At 37.2% G+C, this 20,304-nt stretch overlaps 2 protein-coding genes across 3 annotated transcripts; both read left to right on the top strand.

Moving 5' to 3' along the window:
* The first annotated feature begins 4,356 nt into the window (after positions 1 to 4,356).
* Positions 4,357 to 7,046, top strand: LOC103928841 (G-type lectin S-receptor-like serine/threonine-protein kinase At2g19130). Its single transcript, XM_009337940.3, has one exon. It carries the CDS (start codon positions 4,437 to 4,439, stop codon positions 6,858 to 6,860), a length of 2,424 nt encoding a protein of 807 aa, XP_009336215.2. The 5' UTR covers positions 4,357 to 4,436; the 3' UTR covers positions 6,861 to 7,046.
* Positions 7,047 to 12,489: 5,443 nt separating this feature from the next.
* Positions 12,490 to 17,958, top strand: LOC125469213 (dihydroorotase, mitochondrial). Of its 2 annotated transcripts, XM_048566291.1 has the most exons (9): positions 12,490 to 12,772; positions 12,969 to 13,036; positions 13,143 to 13,288; positions 13,374 to 13,555; positions 14,062 to 14,198; positions 15,112 to 15,277; positions 15,427 to 15,543; positions 15,747 to 15,907; positions 17,265 to 17,958. In XM_048566291.1, the coding sequence occupies exons 2-9, from the start codon at positions 13,007 to 13,009 to the stop codon at positions 17,457 to 17,459; spliced, it is 1,134 nt and encodes a 377-aa protein (XP_048422248.1). In that variant the 5' UTR covers positions 12,490 to 12,772; positions 12,969 to 13,006; the 3' UTR covers positions 17,460 to 17,958. The 2 variants fall into 2 exon arrangements, with proteins under 2 accessions (XP_048422248.1, XP_048422249.1); XM_048566292.1 differs by lacking the exon at positions 12,969 to 13,036.
* Positions 17,959 to 20,304: the final 2,346 nt, after the last annotated feature.

Here is a 20,304-nt window from a genome sequence, read left to right as displayed (position 1 = left end):
CTAACAGTAAAAGGTAATCGATGTTGCTTGGCTAAAGGGCAAATATCACAAGCATTATTAGATGCAAAAGGGAAATGTAACAACTGTTTGGACATGAAATCTAGACGAGAGGATGACAAGTGACCCAAACGCCGATGCCAGAGCTCCGTTGGTGAAAGCACAAGGTTGCAGAACCGTCGAGGAAACTTAGACTGATCAGGAGCCAAGGCCACCAAGTAGTATAGCCCACTTTTTTGCTTACCCAAACCAATCACCGTCCTAGTCGTTAGGTCCTGCACAATACACCAGGAAGGAAAAAAAGTTACGGAACAATGTAAGCCACTCGTAATACGACTTACTGACATCAAATCTACTTTAAAAGTAGGCACACACAACACATCTTGCAATTTAAAAGTAGAACTCAGGGGGACATGGCCAATGGAAAGTATGCGGGCTTGCTCTCCACTAGGTAACAAAACAGGAGACATATTCTTATTTTTAACACCATCAGTAAGCAATTCTGGTGAAGAAGTGATATGATCCGTTGCACCACTATCGATTATCCATCGACGGAGATGCAAGGGAGAGTTCGACAAACCTGTCTTAGCGACATTAGCCTGTGGCTGTTCCTCACGGCTCTGACCATTCAGGATTTGTAGAATCTGTTGAAACTGGGCATCAGAAAGTCCAGACATGACGGACTGCAACTCCTCTTTGGTGGCTACATTTTCCGAGACAAGATTCGCCGAGGAAGATCCCCGATCTGTTTTTGGTCGCTGGTTTCCTTTCTGTGATTTAACTTTATGCAAACGGTGTCCTGGTGGATATCCATGAAGCTGATAACAGGTATCAATGGTATGGTAGTCTTGATCGCAATGAGTGCAATGCAAAGGTTTGCGATTAGAAGACTTCGAACTAGGTCGACGTACTGCCATAGCTGCTACGTCTGTAGTAACTCGAGAAGAAGCAAGGCTTCGTTGCTTCTCCTCCTGGGAAATAGATGCATAGGCTTGACGAACCGTAGGTAAAGGATTCATCAACAGGAGCTGTCCTCGAACAGCACTATAGGAGTCATTGAGTCCCATAAGAAATTGCATCAACTTGTTCCTCTCATTCTGTGCTCCACAGGTGCAAGAAACAGATTCACTGTAGGACGACAATTCATCCCACAAACTTTTCATCTTCGTGTAATACGCGGCAATGGAAAGTTGATCTTGTGTAAGTGAAGCAATGTCCCGTTGTATTTGGAAAATTCGGGGAGCATTACTTTGACAATATCGCTCACGCAATTCCTCCCAGATCGCATGAGCATCAGTCATATATAGGATACTATCAGCAATATCCGAGTCAATAGAATTAATAATCCACGCAACGATCATGTCGTTGCATCTCTGCCACGAAGCGTGATCGTCCGGCTGGGTCTTGACAGAAGGTTGCAGGACAGTGCCATCAACAAAGCCAAGTTTATTTTTGGCACTCAGCGAGATCTTCATAGCACGAGACCAGGTTGAATAGTTATCCCCATTCAAGGGTTTTGAAACCAGCATCATGGCTGGATGGTCAGAATGATGAATGAAAAGAGGATTGGAAGCATCAGCCTTAGCATTGAATTTGCTTCCAGAACTTGCGTCGGTAGCCATGGAGGTCGACGGAAAAAAGCTATGTGAAAATAGCAAAGAACAAAGGGCAGCGGAAAGAACTAGGGTTTCAGCCTAGCTCTTGATACCATGTAAAATCGTACTACAAATATTTTGCAGAATAAATAATTTCTTCTATTGCTTCTGATAGTCTTTATACAAAGAGAGATCTAACCAAATAGGGAACCTATCCTACATTCTAGGTTTTACAGATATTCACAAATCAATTATAAACAATTTATAAAATAGTTTCCTAAAACTAAGCCAAGATATCAGGGATGATATCATTGACTTCTCAACAGGAGTCGAACCTGGGATGTGGTAGGGGCCTGAACCAAGATGTGACAATTAGCAAGCAGGCGACAAAGATTTAACTATTATAAGATATCATATAAAATATTGATGATTTTTAATTCAGATTAGGCTGGGATGTGACAACTAGCAAGGAGGCGACAAAGATTCAACTATTATAAGATATCATATAAAATATTGATGATTTTTAATTCAGATTAGTTGACGTAGCTTTTTGTTTTATTGAGTAAATTTCTTTTTCTTATATATTTTGTTGTTAAATATTAGGGTAAATCCTAATTCCTTGCGTTGAAACTCCATGTGCATAAAGAACCGTAGATGCATGGTTGTCTAATGGTAAAATACAACAAGGGCCGAGTTGTGTTTTGATTATTAACCCATAATTAAAATTCGAAGAGAAGGAGAAAGGGGACTAATAATCAAATACTTGTTGAAGTTATTTACTAAATTTAACAAGATCGATGTAAAAATGAGGCAGATACAATATAAGCTGTTTATTGACTTGAGATCTAAACAAAATAAATTCGAATGGTATGGTCAAACACTGTAGGTGTGAGAGGTTTTTTTTTTTTTTTTTAACAAAAAATTATCATTGCAATTTGTGAATTACTTTGATGGTTAGGAAATTGCTATTTTACTCTCTACATTCCAAATTCAAAACAATCTGATCCCCTCACTATATATAAGTGCAAAATATCTACTGTGATAAAAAAAAAAATCGATATAATTCACTTAATACAAATCCTTATTTTTTTTGTTGAGAAGAAATCCTATTTAATTTTCGACAAATTTTTCACATAAACTTTTTGTACTTGCGTCGAGTTGATTAAAGCCAAGTACTTGCGTCGAGTTCATTTCTTTTTGGCCAAAATTAAGTCAAATACTTCTTCAGCTTGGAAAGGTATTTTGAGCTCCAGAGATCTCCTTTTGAAAGGTTTGAGATGGTTTGTCGGCAACGGCAAAGATATTTTATTTTGGTCTTTTAATTATGTTTTCCCATTCTTTCTTTGAGAAATGCTAAGGAGACTCTCAAAGTAAGACATTGTCTGTTAACTCATCTTTTTGGTATAATATTTTATAATGTTGTCATAAAAATTATGTGAAAAGATGAGGTGAACAAGAATCCATAGAAAGTCTTGCTTTTAGAAGAACTTATTATCATTTGTCTTCTTTCTTTGAGAAATTTTAAAGAAACTCTCAAAAGTGGAACTTTCCAATCTCAATGATCTTTCGATCACCTCATATTTTAGCACAATTTCCGTATTAATATTATAAAACATCGTGTTAAAACCATGAGGTGTCGGAAACTCATGATAAGTCTCACTTTGAGAATCTCCATAGCATTTCCCGCTTTCTAATTTATGAACTCATACTCAACGTTAAAGTATTAATTGGTCTCTTACCGTGAATCAAGTAATTAGGAATGGTTTTTTTTTTTAACAAGTATTAATTGACCTATTACCGTGAATCAAGTATTAATTGGTCTCCTACCATGAATCAAGTAATTAGCAATGGTTGTTGAGGAAATTTTGCAGGGTCTTCTTCCCATGGTTATTGTCAAAAGAATGGGGAGGGGGAATCAATCACCACCCTTCATCCAGGACTGTAGCCTAACATTGTCTTTGAAAAACGGTTGACCTCGTAACTAGTCCATAATGCAACACGGTACACGTCATATGCTCTGAGCAATTCCTACCAAAACACTTTGTGGGGTTTGTTTCTAGAAGGAGATTCCTTCTAGAATTTGTACACAGAATTAGAATTTTTAATATTATAAATTATTATCTAAAAATGTGAAATATAAAAAGAAAAATATGATGGTTTTTTATCATCGAACAATATAAATTCATATAAGTCAAAATCAATAAAAAATTACAACTGTTATTTATTTTTTATTCTTGATTGATTAAGGGACCTTATTGTTAACTAATTTTGCAAATATATCATCCAACGATATAAATTCATATAATACGAATAATTTCGTTTATAAAAATAAAATTTTGTACACAAAATATTTTGAGGAGTAACCTATTTCTTAAGGGTAATACTATTCATACCATGTTTTTGTACCACATTTTTCATACTACCTTAGATGACATTTGATGTGAACAGCCACATCATTTGAATTAATCCGATTTTTAAATTTAATTTATTATTTAATAAATTAATAATTAAGAAAAACTAATTCATTAAATGACGATTGTGATATACGAGAAGTCTTTCTTATTCTTTTCCTTGGGTTTTGTAAATTTTTTAAATGATGTAGCTCTTCATATTAGATGATACCTAAGATGGTATAAAAATGTGGTACAAAAACATCGTATGAATAACATTACTCATTTCTTAAAGGGCAAAGCATTCCTCATGTTTTAGCCCCTCTCTATTGGTAAATATATAATACAGACACACATACACTGAGAACGTTTCAGAGAGAGAGGGGTAAGCTGAGTTCTACTTATAAAAAAGAAGGGAAATATAGCTACCTTGTTGTTGCAGTTTTATGAAGAGATGGATATGATGAATAGCAGCAGAAACAAACTCAGTTACAAGTCATCGGTTGTGGTTCTTGTGTTATGCTGTACCTTGAAAGCCGCCGATATCTCGGCGGCGTCAAGCAACATGATATCCCAAGGACAATCTATTTCCGGCAACCAAACAATCACCTCATCACCACGCGGCATATTCGAGCTGGGTTTCTTCACTCCAGGTAACTCCCACAACTACTACATAGGCATCTGGTACAAACAACTACAGGAAACCGTCGTTTGGGTGGCCAACAGAAACCACCCTGTTTCCGATCCTTTTTTATCATCCCTTCAACTCTTCCCAAACGGAACCTTAGCACTTTTCGACCAGTCCAAATCTGCCATTTGGTCAACAACTCGTGATCTCTCAATTGCTTCCAATTCTACAAGTCAAGTAGCAGCATTACTTCTTGACAGTGGCAACTTTGTCATAACAGATGTTTTGAATTCGTCTGCTGTCATATGGCAGAGTTTCGACCACCCGACGGATACTTGGCTGCCGGGCGGGAAGCTTGGATACAACAAGCTGACCAATGAGAAGCTAACCCTCACTCCCTGGAGAAGCTCACAAAACCCAGCACCTGGGATTTTCTCTCTAGAGCTTGAACAAAACGGGACGAGTTTGTTGTTGATGTATAATGGGACTAGAATGTATTGGACAACTGGTCCTTGGACAGGCAAGATTTTTACGGAAGCTCCGGAAATTCAGTTGAATGATTTGATCACGAATGTCAGCTATGTTTCCAATGAGTTGGGGAGTTATTTTTCTTATGATGCAGTTTACCCCGACATCTTTGTTAAGTACATGATTGATATCTCCGGGCAGTTAAGGGCCTCCAAGTGGGGGAGGGACTTCAATCAATGGACTTCATTTTGGCTGCGACCCTCCGAACAATGTGAGGTCTATGGATTCTGCGGTGCTTCTAGCATTTGCAATCAGCAACAAGTGCCTCTTTGTGTTTGCTTGGAAGGGTTTGAACCTCGATCCCCACAAGATTGGGAATTGGCGGATTTCTGGGAAGGGTGTGTGAGGAAAACCCCTTTAGGATGCAGTAGTGGAGGAAATGACACGTTTGTGGTGATCCCCGATTTAAGCTTTCCAGAGAATTCGGAGACTTTAGCAGGTAAGAACATTGATGAATGTGGATTGACGTGCTTGAATGATTGCTCGTGTACAGCTTTTGCTTATGACAGTAGGTGTTTGGTTTGGAAAGGAGATCTGTTCGATGTAAAACAACTTACATCTAACGTAGGAAAAGAGTTGCATCTTCGAGTTCCAAAGGCGAAGAAAGAGAATAAAACCCTTTGGATTGTCACTGGAGTACTTGGTGGTCTGCTTGGAGTTTTACTAGTTATTGTGGTAATTGCCAAAAATAAATGTTCCGGATCTGGGGAAAGGTCTGAGGCAGATGAAGGCTCTTTGATGATGTTCAAGTACCGGATTCTAAGAAAAGCAACCAAGAACTTTACTGAAAAACTTGGGGAAGGAGGCTTTGGTTCTGTTTTCAGAGGGACGCTGAAAAATTCTACTGCCATCGCAGTGAAGAGACTTAACTGTCCAGAGCAAGTTGATAATCAATTTCTTACAGAAGTGAGGACTCTTGGAAAAGTCCAACATATCAATCTTGTTCGTCTCCGTGGATTTTGTGCAGAAAATTCAAAAAGATTGTTGGTTTATGATTACATGCCAAATGGTTCTCTAGAATCGCTTTTGTTTCAAAAGAGTCCCATCGTCTTGGATTGGAAAACTAGATATCACATTGCAGTTGGCACTGCAAAAGGACTTGCATATCTTCATGATAGTTGCAGAGAATGCATCATACACTGCGACATCAAACCCGAAAACATTTTGTTGGATGCAGAATATGCCCCCAAGATAACAGATTTTGGCCTAGCAAAGCTCATGAGCAGAGACTTCAGCCGGATAATTACAACCATACAAGGAACAAGAGGGTATATTGCTCCGGAATGGATATCAGGAGAAGCTATCACAGTAAAAGCCGATGTCTTTAGTTACGGAATGTTGTTTTTCGAGATCATATCAGGAAGGAGAAACCGAGATCTTTTGGATGATGGGTTGGAAAACTACTTCCCAACTCGCGTTGCAAATGTATTAATGAAAGGAGAAGATGTCGATACCTTGTTGGACAGCAGGTTAGAAGGCAATGCTAACAAAGAAGAAGTGATGAGAGCATGCAAAGTAGCTTGTTGGTGCATTCAAGATGACGAGAAGGATAGGCCAACAATGGGGCAGGTTGTTCAAGCTTTGGAAGGAGTTATAGATCTCGGCATGCCTCCCACCCCCCACTTCATGGACCGCTTTTCGAAGAGTCATTTTGAGTCCATACATTACCTTGACATTTCTTCCAGCACTGCTTCGGATTCAAGGCGTGGCTCAAGTAATTAGTAATACTACTATCTCTGGAGCTTAAACCTACTAATTTGCAGTATCATCCTCCCATGTAGTTTTGTTTTACAACCTACAAATCGTTGGAATAGTATCCAAAGTTTCGAACTTTTCTTGTTGTATAATTCTCTTTTTTTGCACTAATTAAATTAGAATATCGCTCGAAGAAAAGAAAAAGCAATTAAAATCTTATTTGGTCCAAAGTTCCTGCGTACTCTTTTGTTTTCCTGCAGACATTTTGCATTCCGGAAAATCTAATGAATGAATTTTATGAAATACTGTATTTTGATAGGAAATAGTGTGTTATGCAAAGAAAACTGATAAAAAAACGTGGAGTGGACTTTATATTTGCGGAAAAGGACAGTGTACCAAACTTGTTTTGGAAATTATAGAGTTTTGACAAAGCTCAGGTGTGTGTATATGTAACGTAGACAGCATCGGAATCCTCTGCAATGATGACTACACCACGCCATTTAAAATGATTGGAAAGCTGCACAAGTGGGAATCATGAGGCAACAAGTTGAAATGGCTTTGATTAATTTGGGGGGTTTCTAGATGCCGTCTGGTTAAAATCATATGGTTGACATGTTAAATTTAAGGTACAGTACAAGCAGGGTGAAACTGATGGCTCGTTTGAAAGTGTTTTTATAATGGTTGAAAGCGCTTCAAAACAAATAGTTTTGGATTTTAAAAGCACTTCAAGTGCTCTTTTACTTATAATTGGTTATAAAAATATTTTCTCCAAAAGTACTTTTAGTTATTTTAAAAGTACTTTCAAACGAGTTTTGACTTATTACGATACACGATACGACTTGAACATCAAGAATAACGATATCACGATCGAATATCAAATCCTATATTGAGGTATTGGTGTCAAACGAATATGGATGACATTAACAACAACGTTAGTGAACATCTATCATCGCTTCCGCGCGACATCGTTGACGCTTACGACGCATCCTTCGGTTTTCCCTTGGTTTGTTTGTTTTTCGTTTTGGGTTGGTTAACGTATGGGTTTTGGCAATTGGTTGTAGGATTACATGACTCATTCTAGTTGCGCAGTAAGGAATGTAGTTGGGCCGACTTCATGGACCTAAGTTATCACTCTTGGGTCCAATTAGCTCATTGCAGCTACAACTTGTTAGCCGCAAATATGATTGATAAGATTTTTATCACTTACAAAAATAAGGATAAAAAACTTAAAAAATATTTGTAAGAGTACAAGATTATCGTAGTATAATAGTTTAAGTAAGGTTGTTTTTCACTGGAATTGAATGAATAATTTGCATTTAAACTAATCCTTAGCTCATTATTTAAAACAAAGTTTCGAAAAAGTTGATTTTGGAATCTGAAGTAACAAAAACGAAGTTAAATAAAACAATTAAATAATTCAACAAAGTAAAGAAAGCAAAAGAAAACGGTTTCAATTTAAACACTTGGGTTCTGCCGTCACCACCAACAATCCTATGCAATTTTATCAATTACTTATGAATTTCCACATATATATTTTGAAGATTAGGTTTTCCTAATGCATATTTTTCTCGTGATGTTCAAGTGAAAGCGTATATCTAACATGCAACTTGTCTGTGATGTTCAGATCAAATATAAACATGCAAGACTCATTAAGTTTTGTGAAAACCCTTTGAAAAACCATGTAACCCCTAAGAGCGTGATATTCGCCTTAAGTGAACTTACAATTACTAATCAAAAGAAGCCCTCCTCAATTTCAAGGTGATGTTCCAACAGAAATTGCATCAAATTACTTGTCTAAATATCCTAATGGTCGCGAATCATTAAGATAATTAGATAGTTTAATCGCGGTGATTAATAATTCAAAGCAAGCATGAATCCATTCATAAGCAAATTAATAAAATCACATATTCAAGCTAAGGCTCGTGTGACAAGCCCCGATCCCGATGTCCAAGGGATGGCCACGTGCTAGCCGACACCTAAGGGTGATGCAAGCCATTTAATGAATGCATATGCAGATAACATATAAATCATGCGTATAAATTTTGTTTGCACTACATAAAATAATATACTAATGTTCAACTGCCAACAATGATAAAGATAGTGATAGTGCATGACATGTTCAGAGCATACATCTAATTCAGAATACAATGGAATGTGCTACTACAATGATGTCAAAGCAAAGATGAGGGCATGATATCACTGGTAGGGGAATGCCTTGTAGCGCGGATTGTAAGCCTCATTCCTATGTCCTGAGGGGACGCAAAACAAATATGAGTGGACCAAGTTGATATATACATAATACTGAAACAGTTACTCAACATACTAACCCCCAAACTTTATGAAAACTCAATAGTATAATATGTAATAGGTTTTCCGAAAACCCTAGCATGCCATAAAACTTCTCATGAAACATATATCATAAAATGTGCTAAATAGTGGTATCATGTAATAGTATCTCACGACCAAAACCACCAACCTACTCTCGGCAAAAGCCAATATAAATATCTCCCAGCCGAAGCCACCAACCTACGCCCGGCCGAAGCCAATATATGAGTATCATTGCCCTTAGGCACCAACCTACACCCGACCGAAGCCAAATATGGATCATCGCCCGTCGACAGAACAGTGACCACTAAATACGCACAAAAACATTGAATATATATTCTTTCCAATATAAGTGTGTGTGTGTGTGTGTATATATATATATCTCAAAGACATCTTCATAGCATATAGTCATCCATCATATATACTATAAAGAAGTGTAAAAACATATTCATAAGTAGTATATAGTCATCCATCGTATATATTATAAAGAACATAAGTTTGATAAAATATGGTATTCCAAAATATTTTCTGCAAAGCATTATAATCATATAATGTAAATCCAATTTACTTATAAAACGTTAGCATTAAATCATGCTTTTCATGTATGCATTTCTACTATTAAAACATGCATTTTAGAAAGCGTCTACTCGCAGTTACTCCGTCGTCGAAGAACCATACGAAATAGGAAGGACGAAATCGCCACTAATGATTGCACCTAAGCACATAAAAGGGTCCAATTAATAAAACTATACTCAAACGATTGAATTTTGAAAAACGAACGTTATAAACAGATTCAGGACGTCGAAAAACATAAAAGGGAACCTTGGGTACCCCCATGCGCCACCATCTGTGGCCATGCGCCAGAAAATTGGCCGAAAAAGTCACCGGCCGCGCCGTACGTGGACGGTGGCGCGTGTACTGCACACACCGGCCATGTGCGAGTTCATGCACGGTTGGGCTACTGGGTTTAGACCAAGTTTGGACCTGGGTTCTTAAGCTTGGGTTCTAAGGGGTTTGGGCTTTTGAATCTATCGAGCCTTGGGCTTAAAAGGCTCAGCCCAAAGCAAAGGGTTTTGGGATTTAATAAATAAAAGGGTTGCTGGGTCGGGCTGTCTTTAGGTTTTGGGCTCAGGCTTAACGCCCTGAAGGCCCAACTCCACTAGTGGGTTTTTGGACCCAATGGAAGAGAAAGCCGGAATCTGACCGGAAAACTCCTTCAAGCACTGTTCAAACTCGATTTACAACTTTATGGTACGATCTTAGTACCAAAATAAAACTAGAGACAAGAGAGAGAGAGATTTGGTACCTTCAATTCGTCATCGGGTGCCCGGAGATGGCCGAAATCTGGGTTCAAAAGTCATGGGCTCGTTAGGGAGTTTTGGGTGGACTCTTGGTGTCTTGTGCTTCACAGAGACGAGGAGGAAAAGGGTTTACACAGGTGGTGATGATGACACCGTCGTCGCCATTCGTTTGTCACTTAGGTGTGTAGGTGGTTAAGTGCAATCAGGGGAGAGGGAGAGGTCTTGTGAGAGTGAGAGAGATAAAGAGCTGAGAAAGTGAGAGATTGGGGAGAAGAGAGAAGATGAGGGGGTGAGTTAGGGTGGTGCCACGTGGCAAACAGCGAGATGAGGAGAATCTAAAGAGAGGGTCCAGATTGGGTAAGGATAGGGGCAAAAATGTACTTTCATAATTCTTTGGTATAAAATACATAAATTTGGGGAGGGGTTTTACATCGTGGCTTCATCCTAGCAAAAAGACTAGTTACGAACAATCATAATAAAAACTAAAGAAAATATCATTAACTAGAAAAATGATTGAAAATACCTTGTAAGTAAAAAGTCTGAAATTCTCCAAAAATAATGTCTCCCCTCTTCTCCCTAATGGCTAAATAGCCTTATTTATACTATAAGAAAAGGTCTTCTAAAAACTAGGAAACACAATAGAATATGATAACAAGGAAATATATTCCTATTCTAACTTTGGGAAATCTGCACAGCCACAAAGAATCCCACGTTTTTGGTTCTTCAGGGCTCCAAAATAGGTGCAAAATGGCTAGAATTAAAGCTTGAGATGTCCCAAACATAATTACAGAAGGCCTCGAACACAAAAGACATCATCTTGGACACCAAAAAGCCCAAATAAGCCCAAAATGTCACTTTGACAACACCTCCTTCATTTCATCGCCATAATTAAACCGCTTGACATAAAAGTTTGAAACTTTGACACAAATACATTGAAAGACTAATGAACATCCTACGATTGGAATCACTCTAAAATTCATCCGTTTGGATACTTTTTGCTCAAGAGGAAATCGAATATCCTATATTGGAAATATAATACAAAGTATCAAAATTCTACCAAAATAACCAATAAAGATTAGGATAAAATATATAGTATAATATCAGCTCATCAATGATCAAATTGGGCTGCTACAAAAACACCGGGTTTCAAAGTAACATGATCTAATTCAAAAATCTCACCCAATTGAGCACGTCTAGCATATTTTTTCACAATAGCGGGAAAGGGTAGAAGAATATGAACTATTATGAAACATACAATGCATTAAAGGTGTATGATAATGGTATGGGCAGTATCTCTCTTATTATCGCAATTACTCGGTATTCTCATCTTGGACCCCAAGTATCTAACCAACATCCAAAATCAACCTCAATCCTTATCCAATCCAATAACCAGAGACGATATTTTCTTTTATATATACGGCAGTGCTGGATAAGGAGGATGAAGGATGCTGGAGGAGGAGGAACGCAAAAGAAGGTGATAAGCCACACAATCAGCCATGCATAGTAATTTGGTTTGTCTTCATCTTTTACAAAAATCGAACTTAAAATTTCTCACAAATGAAAAGGAATACCAATAAACTAGATATATAATTTGAATACAATTAAACATAAAGGGTTAACTAAGTATTTTTATTGATAACTCCTAAAATGTCATTACTAAAAAAAGGATGTTTCTATTCACATGCTCGTTTTTATCTCATACATTTTTATTAATTTTTTTTTATCATTGATCTATTTAATTCTTTTGATTCGATGACTGAAATTAATCTATTTCACTTTATTTGATCTGACGATCGAAATTAAGAAACTGTGTCATACGTAAAAATGGGTGCGTAGATAACATTACCATAAAAAAAATAGTTCTATTCACACACACCTCCCCCCCCCCCCCCTCCTCTTTTTTTTCTCTTTTTTTACCTTTCACACACATTTGTTAATTTTTGTTCATTGATTTTCTTCAATTCCTTCAATCTGGTGGCCTAAAATTGAAAAAACTGTCTGAGAAGTAAAAATTTTTGTGTGAATAGCACCACCATAACAAAAATGGTCCCTTGTTGTGGGATGAGATGAGATAGACAGCCACAAGGCCACCGTTGAGCGCTTTTTCACCGTAGAGTATACTCCGGCGTAGTTTTGCCGCAATATGCTGTAATTAAAAGAATAAAAGAAAAGCAAGGATTTTCCCATTCCCTTTCCTTTCCACTTCCGTTGGGGAAAAATTTGGTGTGCGTACATCCATAACTGATTGATTCCAGTGATATCGGCTGACTGAATGCTCTGGATCTAATTTTGCTGCCAATTGGGACTCACTCTGTAAGTAAAACGCACCCAAACTGTGTGCTGCTATTGTTCCGCACTTCAATGTGTTCCCTTTTTTATGCACACCAACTGTTTGTATCATTGTCTGAGACACGAATTCAAACCATTTATTACATACTTTCCTCCAAGGAGATTAAGACTTTGCTCAGCATATGGTCTTATGTAATATTTTTCGTCTCTCCGAAAACAGACATAATTGTTCAAATTCAAGAGGGATTGGCATTTGGAATGATAAAGAGTTGGGTTTTGCCTTGCAAGGTGTGTTTACCATATATGTCTTAAGAAACAAAGCAACAACATTGTCACATACTTTATTTTTTTGTCTTTGTACGCCGAGATTTCCTAATTTTGAATTGCGACATAGGCGTTGAAGTTTCCCTCATCAAATTTCGAAGGATCCAACAAGTTTCGGTGCAAAGGAGTTAAGATGGAGCTCACTATAACGCGCCCTGATGATTGGCACGTTCACCTTCGTGACGGTGAACTTCTGCAGGCTGTAGTCCCGCACAGGTTGACTTTCTTTGATAATGCAAATACAAGCATTTATTTTCTGCTTCAAGCTGTAGTACTATTCTGATGTAAATTTCACCCCCAGTGCAAGTCATTTTGGAAGAGCAATTGTGATGCCTAATCTGAAACCTCCCATCACCACCACGGCTGCAGCTGTGGCTTATCGAGAATCCATCTTGAAAGCAATGCCTGCCGGTAGTGACTTCACACCACTTATGACCCTTTATTTGACTGATACCACAGAACCTAACGAGATCAAGCTCGCAAGTAAGTCCAACTCCAATATATGATTGCAGCTTTTGATGCTTGTTTTTCAGATTATAACATACTTCAACCCGTTAGCAGTTTTGCTGCCTATTTGTACTATTTGTTTTCTTCGAGTATAAGAATTTAATAGATATGTTAAAAGAACCATGTAATCGATTGGCCATAAATTCTAAACAATCAGCTTTTCATTCTCCTCTCGCTGTTTTAGCTTTTCTTTTGGGCTCTTTCTTCCTTGTTAGTGTTCGATAAGTTTCTGTGTCTGTTGGTTGTTAGATATCCCAGTGATGTAACATTTTTGGATATGTAAGGGAAATTTTCCCTCCAGGACAAGTTTACAAAGAACGAATTTCATTTATTTGTCTGGTAAAGATGCATGCAGGCCATTTGTTCTTAGCTTTTCTTCTCCAGATGGAATGCAGTTATTGCTTTTGAAAAAAAATTTCTTTTCCGTTCCCTTACTTTCTCTAGGTTATAGTGTACCCTGATCATTTTGATTGCATTTACAGGAAGAAGTGGGGTTGTTTATGCTGTGAAGCTGTACCCTGCTGGTGCCACAACAAACTCTCAAGATGGGGTTACAGATCTCTTTGGAAGATGCCTACCTGTCCTTGAGGAGATGGCTGAACAGAATATACCTCTGCTGGTATTCTTGCTGCCTCAAAAACTTCAATTACTTTCTTTATCCTTGTCCATACCTATGTAAATGGTGGTTATGGAACTTGCTCCTGCATTGTTTACCTCTCTCTCTCTCTCTCTCTCTCTCTCTCTCTCTCTCTGGTGTTTTCAACCGAAATCAAGGACATGAAAAGAAATTCATCAAAGCATTTATTTGCTTACACTCATTGTGTGACTGGTTAGGATTGTTTTGTAGAAAGCCCTTCACCCTAATTTCGCAAGTTAAAATTAAGTCAAATAGAGTCTTCTCTCATCATCCATAGCTTTGTGAAAATCAGACATCACCAAGCCAATGTGACCGTCTCTATAATTATATCAGAGGATGTTAATTATAGGCAGATATGGTTTATTTGAGGTTTTCCTTGTCATTGTAGGATTGTCTATATGTAAGCCTTATTGTGGTAGACTGATATGGTTTTGGAAATTTGGCATATTGAACTGAGAATCAATAAACGGTTGGGTTTACTTTGTCTATGTTTCTCCCCTTCTTTCTCTGCCATCTCTCGTTCTTCTCTTAACTTCCACTGCATCTTTTCCTCTCTCCTTTCTACTTCCCTCCCAATCTCTCTTTAAAATTTGAAAAGAAGCCATGCATGTTTGTGCTACCTCAGTACCCAAATAAAATGTGTAAATACTTAATAGACAGAAAATAAAAGGTTTCCAGTGCTCGAACTTTACAGCATATAAAGTTTAGGCTGGTCTCAGCTTGGTAATTGATTGATTGATTGTTTAATAGTACAGTGAGCTGCAGGAAAGGTGAACCTATAACGGATTACATGTTGAACTTTACAGATGTTTTCCTTGATAGTTGTATTGTGCCAATATGTGAAGACATCATCTTGAATTTCCAGCTTTGATTTGCATGTGCTATTTTCTTTTAGGTTCATGGGGAGGTTACAGATCCTGATGTTGATGTATTTGATCGTGAAGGGGTCTTCATTGACACTGTTTTACGACCATTAATCCAAAGGCTTCCACAGCTAAAGGTAGTGATGGAGCATATCACTACCATGGATGCGGTTAACTTTGTAGAGGCTTGTGAAGAAGGTATGCCTAATCACTTAAATGACAACTTCTGGCATACACCTTTATTTTCCTCCTGTTGTTTGGACAGCACATATATTCACTTATTGTCATAACTCATTATTCCAGTTTGGTATTGGACATCCTAAGTTGATATGGTTTGAATTTTCTAGGTTCTGTAGCAGCAACTGTTACTCCACAACATCTTCTTCTGAATAGAAACTCTCTTTTCCAAGGAGGATTGCAGCCTCATAATTACTGTTTACCTGTGCTCAAGAGAGAAATTCACAGTAAGTTCCATTTAACAGCTACACATCTTCATGCAGAATTGCTGGTTCTTGTAGAACCACATGATTCACTTACAATTTATAAAAGTAAAAAATCATTGTGTAGCTCTCTCTCTCTCTCTCTCTCTCTCTCTCAGTATTTGCGTGGAGCTAATTTAGTATTTCTCATATTTGTTTTTGAGAAGAATTTATTATTTCTCATATAGGACAGGCAATTGTGTCTGCTGTTACTAGTGGAAGTAAAAGATTTTTCATTGGAACTGATAGTGCTCCTCATGAGAGACGTAGAAAAGAAAGTTCTTGTGGATGTGCTGGTATATACAGTGCCCCTGTTGCTTTATCATTATATGCCAAGGTCTTTGAAGAGGTAATAAATTTGGATCCGCTTCTTGTTTGCTCTTACATGTCCTTTCCTTTCTAGTGTGATCAGAGAAGCCCTCATTAGATCAAAAGAACTCCATCCTTCACTTAAATTTTTATGTAAATGCTTTCTTTCTTGCAAACTTGTGTCATTTGTTACTGGTGGTGTCTACAAAGACATGATCGTCTATAACAACATCTTGTATCTATGAATGCGATGTAAGTAGTCATGACAATTTAAAGGGAAACAAAAGAAACATAGGTTTATATTAATATATCCATTTAGCTTTCATTTGTTTCAGAGATGTTACAGATAGCTCATATTTGTGTATGTAGTTGTAGTCAGACATATTTCATGCTAGCTGTTCATATTTATGTTCTGACTGGCGATTAGTGTCCTGGGTTTAATGAGTAAATTGCTGGGTGTGAATGTCAGCACTCTTGAACTAATTCCGTGCATTTTCGTAGGTTTTTCTCATCGGACCTTACCCTCTGCAAACCCAGTAGTATTCGCTATGGGCCTTTTCTCCTTATCTATTAAACCGTCTACATTATTGACTATTTTTAGTGAAAATGTGGACTTGTTGAGAGTATATTGCACATTGGGAAGATAAAACCTGGCCACAATACATGTAATAGGCCTCTCCACCCATTACCAAATTGGTTTGTTAGGCTCTAACTCTAGTATCATAACAGACCGAATAATCCACATGGTAAGCTATGTCCTCCCATGTGAACCAATCCAAGTTGTTCACATATTTAGCTCAAGTGTCGGCATACGTTAGGGGGCGTGTTGAGCGTATATCCTGTATTGAAATTGCCGTTACCATTTGGTTTTGGAGTTGTTGCTCTAGCAATGGGATTTATAGCTGTATTGATCTCTGTATGTGGCTGTGCCCATTGGCTAAGGGCGGATGTGCTCCCCCCTTAGCACATGAGTTTGAATCCTCTCCCTGCTATTTAGATTAATTCAGATGGTATACTTGAATAATAATAATAATAATAATAAAAAAAAGAATCGAACAAAAAACATGCACTTTGGTGCAGAGATCCCAGTTTTTCTAAATGCTAGGAAGGTTTATTAAGGAAAATAAAGAAGAGTGGATTTGTTCTAAGGTTAACGGGGACTGTTATTATCAAATTATGGTGGCAAGTAAGAGGCACAAGGAGGAGAGTTGTAGGTAGATGCAGCTGGCCCTGTACATTTGAGATTCCATTTGTGTTTATGTAAATTAGAAACTTGTTGAAATTACTCCGTGTCTGCGGTATCAAATGTAATGCAGCAGATAAATACTCAAGAAAGTTTACGTTAGTCCTATGATATTTGTTACATTTGCTACTGCTAATAGGTTTGCATTTTTCAGGCAGGTGCTATTGACAAGCTAGAAGCCTTTTTAAGCTTCAATGGCCCAGACTTCTATGGGCTTCCTCGAAACACGTCAAAGATAAAGCTGATCAAGAATTCATTCAACGTACCGGAGTGCTTCTCATTTCCGTTTGGAGACATTGTTCCGATGTTTGCTGGAGAAACACTTGAATGGCAGTCATCCATCAGCTGATTCATCTGACAGGCCATGCCGTTGAAATTTCAGATGTTAATTATTCATCTTTGTACTAATTTTTACTCGTGCAGTGCTGGATGTGGAATTAGATACTGAGCCAGCATAGGATGTGAGGTTTTAATGTAAAACCGATAACGCGTTTTAAATGTTGGACGCATCTTCAGATTCTGCATATTGCCACTGCATTCCCGTTCAATAAATGAAGACCGGAACCATTTCTGGAGAAATTTCATTCGTTAGTAGAAGGTTAAAACGATCTTTTTTGTAATACCTGTAGACAATTAAATCCGTGTTTGTAAATATGGTTTAAGGACACAAGATTTTGGAGATGAGGGTAGTTGTGAGTATTTCCTAGAGAAGTAGATGCTTCAGCTGAAAGTGCCTTCAGTCTTCAGGTTATGCTTGATGGGAAAATTGTATTAGAAGATGTAGCTGGTTTATTTATTTCTAACTTTTATTTCACTTGAATTGAAAGCTTTATTTCTGATTTCTTCAACGAATGGCAACATTCGGTGGTTCATCGGACAACCGTGTTAGCATGGCGATGAATATGGGTAAATTCTTCAAGAACGTATGATTAATGAAGGACATATTCAAATTCGAATGCAAAGATAAATCGACGGAACCTGGATATAGTAGCTTGGAATCTTACAATAGAGGGGTAGGGGAGGTGGAATTGGCAGCTCCTTTTAGTGATAAGACTAAGGCCAGCTTGGTTTCACTACAATTGTGAAAAATAGTCAGAAACATAATTTTTGTTTCACTTATAATTCAAGGAACAAATTGGCAAATTACTCTCTTTTTTTCATTATCTTCTAGTGGTGATTAATCATTTTTCAGCCAGTACTTGACAATTGACAAACATTAGATAAAAGGTTTTTAGTAATAAGACTAAGGGCTAGTTTGAGATTTTTGTTCATTTTAAATAAATTGTTTATGTTCAGGGATGGAGGCATCTAAGGCCCAGCGAGGGGCAGCTGCCCCCATTGAAGATTTGTGTGGTAGAAATATGCTTAACTTGAATTTATCGTATTTGTGTAGTTTAACTAATTAGTTGTAATTTTCAAATAACATGTATAATAAGCTAGTATTGTTAAAAAAAAAAAGTGTTGACAAGTTGGCTTAATGAAATTTGAGAAGAAAAAGAAAAGCAATGAAATTATAGAATAAATTCTACTACCATGAATTTTCTTTTTCTTAAGTATAGCTGGAGGTTAATGTCGCCCCCACAGTTTCTAACTCTGTCTTTTTTTTATTTTTTTATTTATTTATTTATTTATTTTTTATGTTGTGCTTTAAGAAAAATCAGTTGTAAAATAAAGCAGCTAAGCGTTTAGCAAACTGTATCTATAAAGTGATGTGAATGTGAAAAACGAGGTTAAATTGTTTGGCAAATTATCATGTTGATAATGACAAAAATGGACATGGTGGTGAAGGTGGCTAGGACGCCAACAGAGGTGGCGGTGATAAAAAATAAAAATTTTTTTTTTTTGATAAATATGTATATACGTGTGGTGTGTGTGTGTGTGTCTTGATTAGAATTTGGAAACACCAATTTAACACACATTTTGAAATACATTTTGTGCCCATACGTATTGTATTTCAACACCATCTATCTTTTAGATATTTCCTAAAAAATCATATAAAATCATCTAAATCTGAAAACATATGATAATTGTATTAAATTTAGTATATTAGTGTTACTCTAAATTAAATGGGAGTAATAGGCTCAATATTGTTCAGAAATTATTTGTCAAGCCAGAGTCGTGTTCACTACGTCAAGAAGATAAAAACAACTACGTAACCAGAAATCCAATGAGTGCCCAGTAAAAGAAGCTTACGTATGGAAAAGCTTGATTAGGGAGGACCGAGTAGGGTCAGCGGCTACTAGTGCTCCACTACTCGTCATCCAGATTACATCAGCCATATTAGCAGAAAATTAAGCACGTCGATCATTATATTATCATGCCTTTAATTGTTACGGCGCCTACCGAACATTCAGGTATGGACACGACACGCGGATAGGGGTGGGTGGGTTGTTCCAGTTTGCCGTCTATAGATGCATACGCGGCAGTTTGATTTTCTGTTACGCGGTTTATGGTCTTCTCCACGTTTTTAATTCTTATATAGTTGAATTTGTAAATAAAATTTTGTAAGCTAAATGACATGTAAGTTGATGGTTAGATTATTACTCGAGCGCTGAGAAATATGTTTATTCTTATTGGTGACGAATAATTTAGTTTATAAATTTTATCTACAAATTTTATTTTTCTAGCATTACCCGAAGTTTCTATGTAATTTTGTTTTTCTTAACTGTAATGGCATTGATATTTTCGTCCTCCTTTTCCTCAAAAGACATCAAGTAAGGTCATCTCCAACCTAAGGGTCTAGAGGGCCAGAGAGTCGAAAATAGCCCGAAAACCATCTCCAACTGAGGGTTAGGCCAGAAGGCTCATGGAATCTGAAGGGCCCCATGGAATCTGAAATGGCCAAAAGGCTGGCCAGAAAATAGAGCAATCCTGTTGGTTATAACCGACAAGATTGCTTAAAAAAAATTTATTCAATTTTTTTTTTTGGTTTTTTGGGCCAATTTTTTTTTTTAATTCTTAAAAATTATAATTTTTTTTCCTATAAATATCTAAACCATTCATTAAATTTAAGTTCTAATTTTGTTTTCTATAAATACCAAAACCATTCATTGAATTTAAGTTGTTGTAGTTTTTAAATTTAAATAAAAAATTCTGTTTGACCCTTTGGCCCTCGGTTGGAGACGGAGACAAATATGACCTTGTGCTGTTCATTAAAATATTAATATCTTAGAGGGTCAGAGAGTTAAAATGAG

The sequence above is a fragment of a genome, unplaced genomic scaffold, assembly GCF_019419815.1.
Source record: "Pyrus x bretschneideri cultivar Hongxiangsu unplaced genomic scaffold, Pyrus_bretschneideri_v1 Contig41, whole genome shotgun sequence".
Taxonomy (NCBI): Eukaryota; Viridiplantae; Streptophyta; class Magnoliopsida; order Rosales; family Rosaceae; genus Pyrus; species Pyrus x bretschneideri.
The sequence above is the reverse complement of the archived record's forward strand: the minus strand, read 5'-3'. Positions and strand labels throughout refer to the sequence as shown.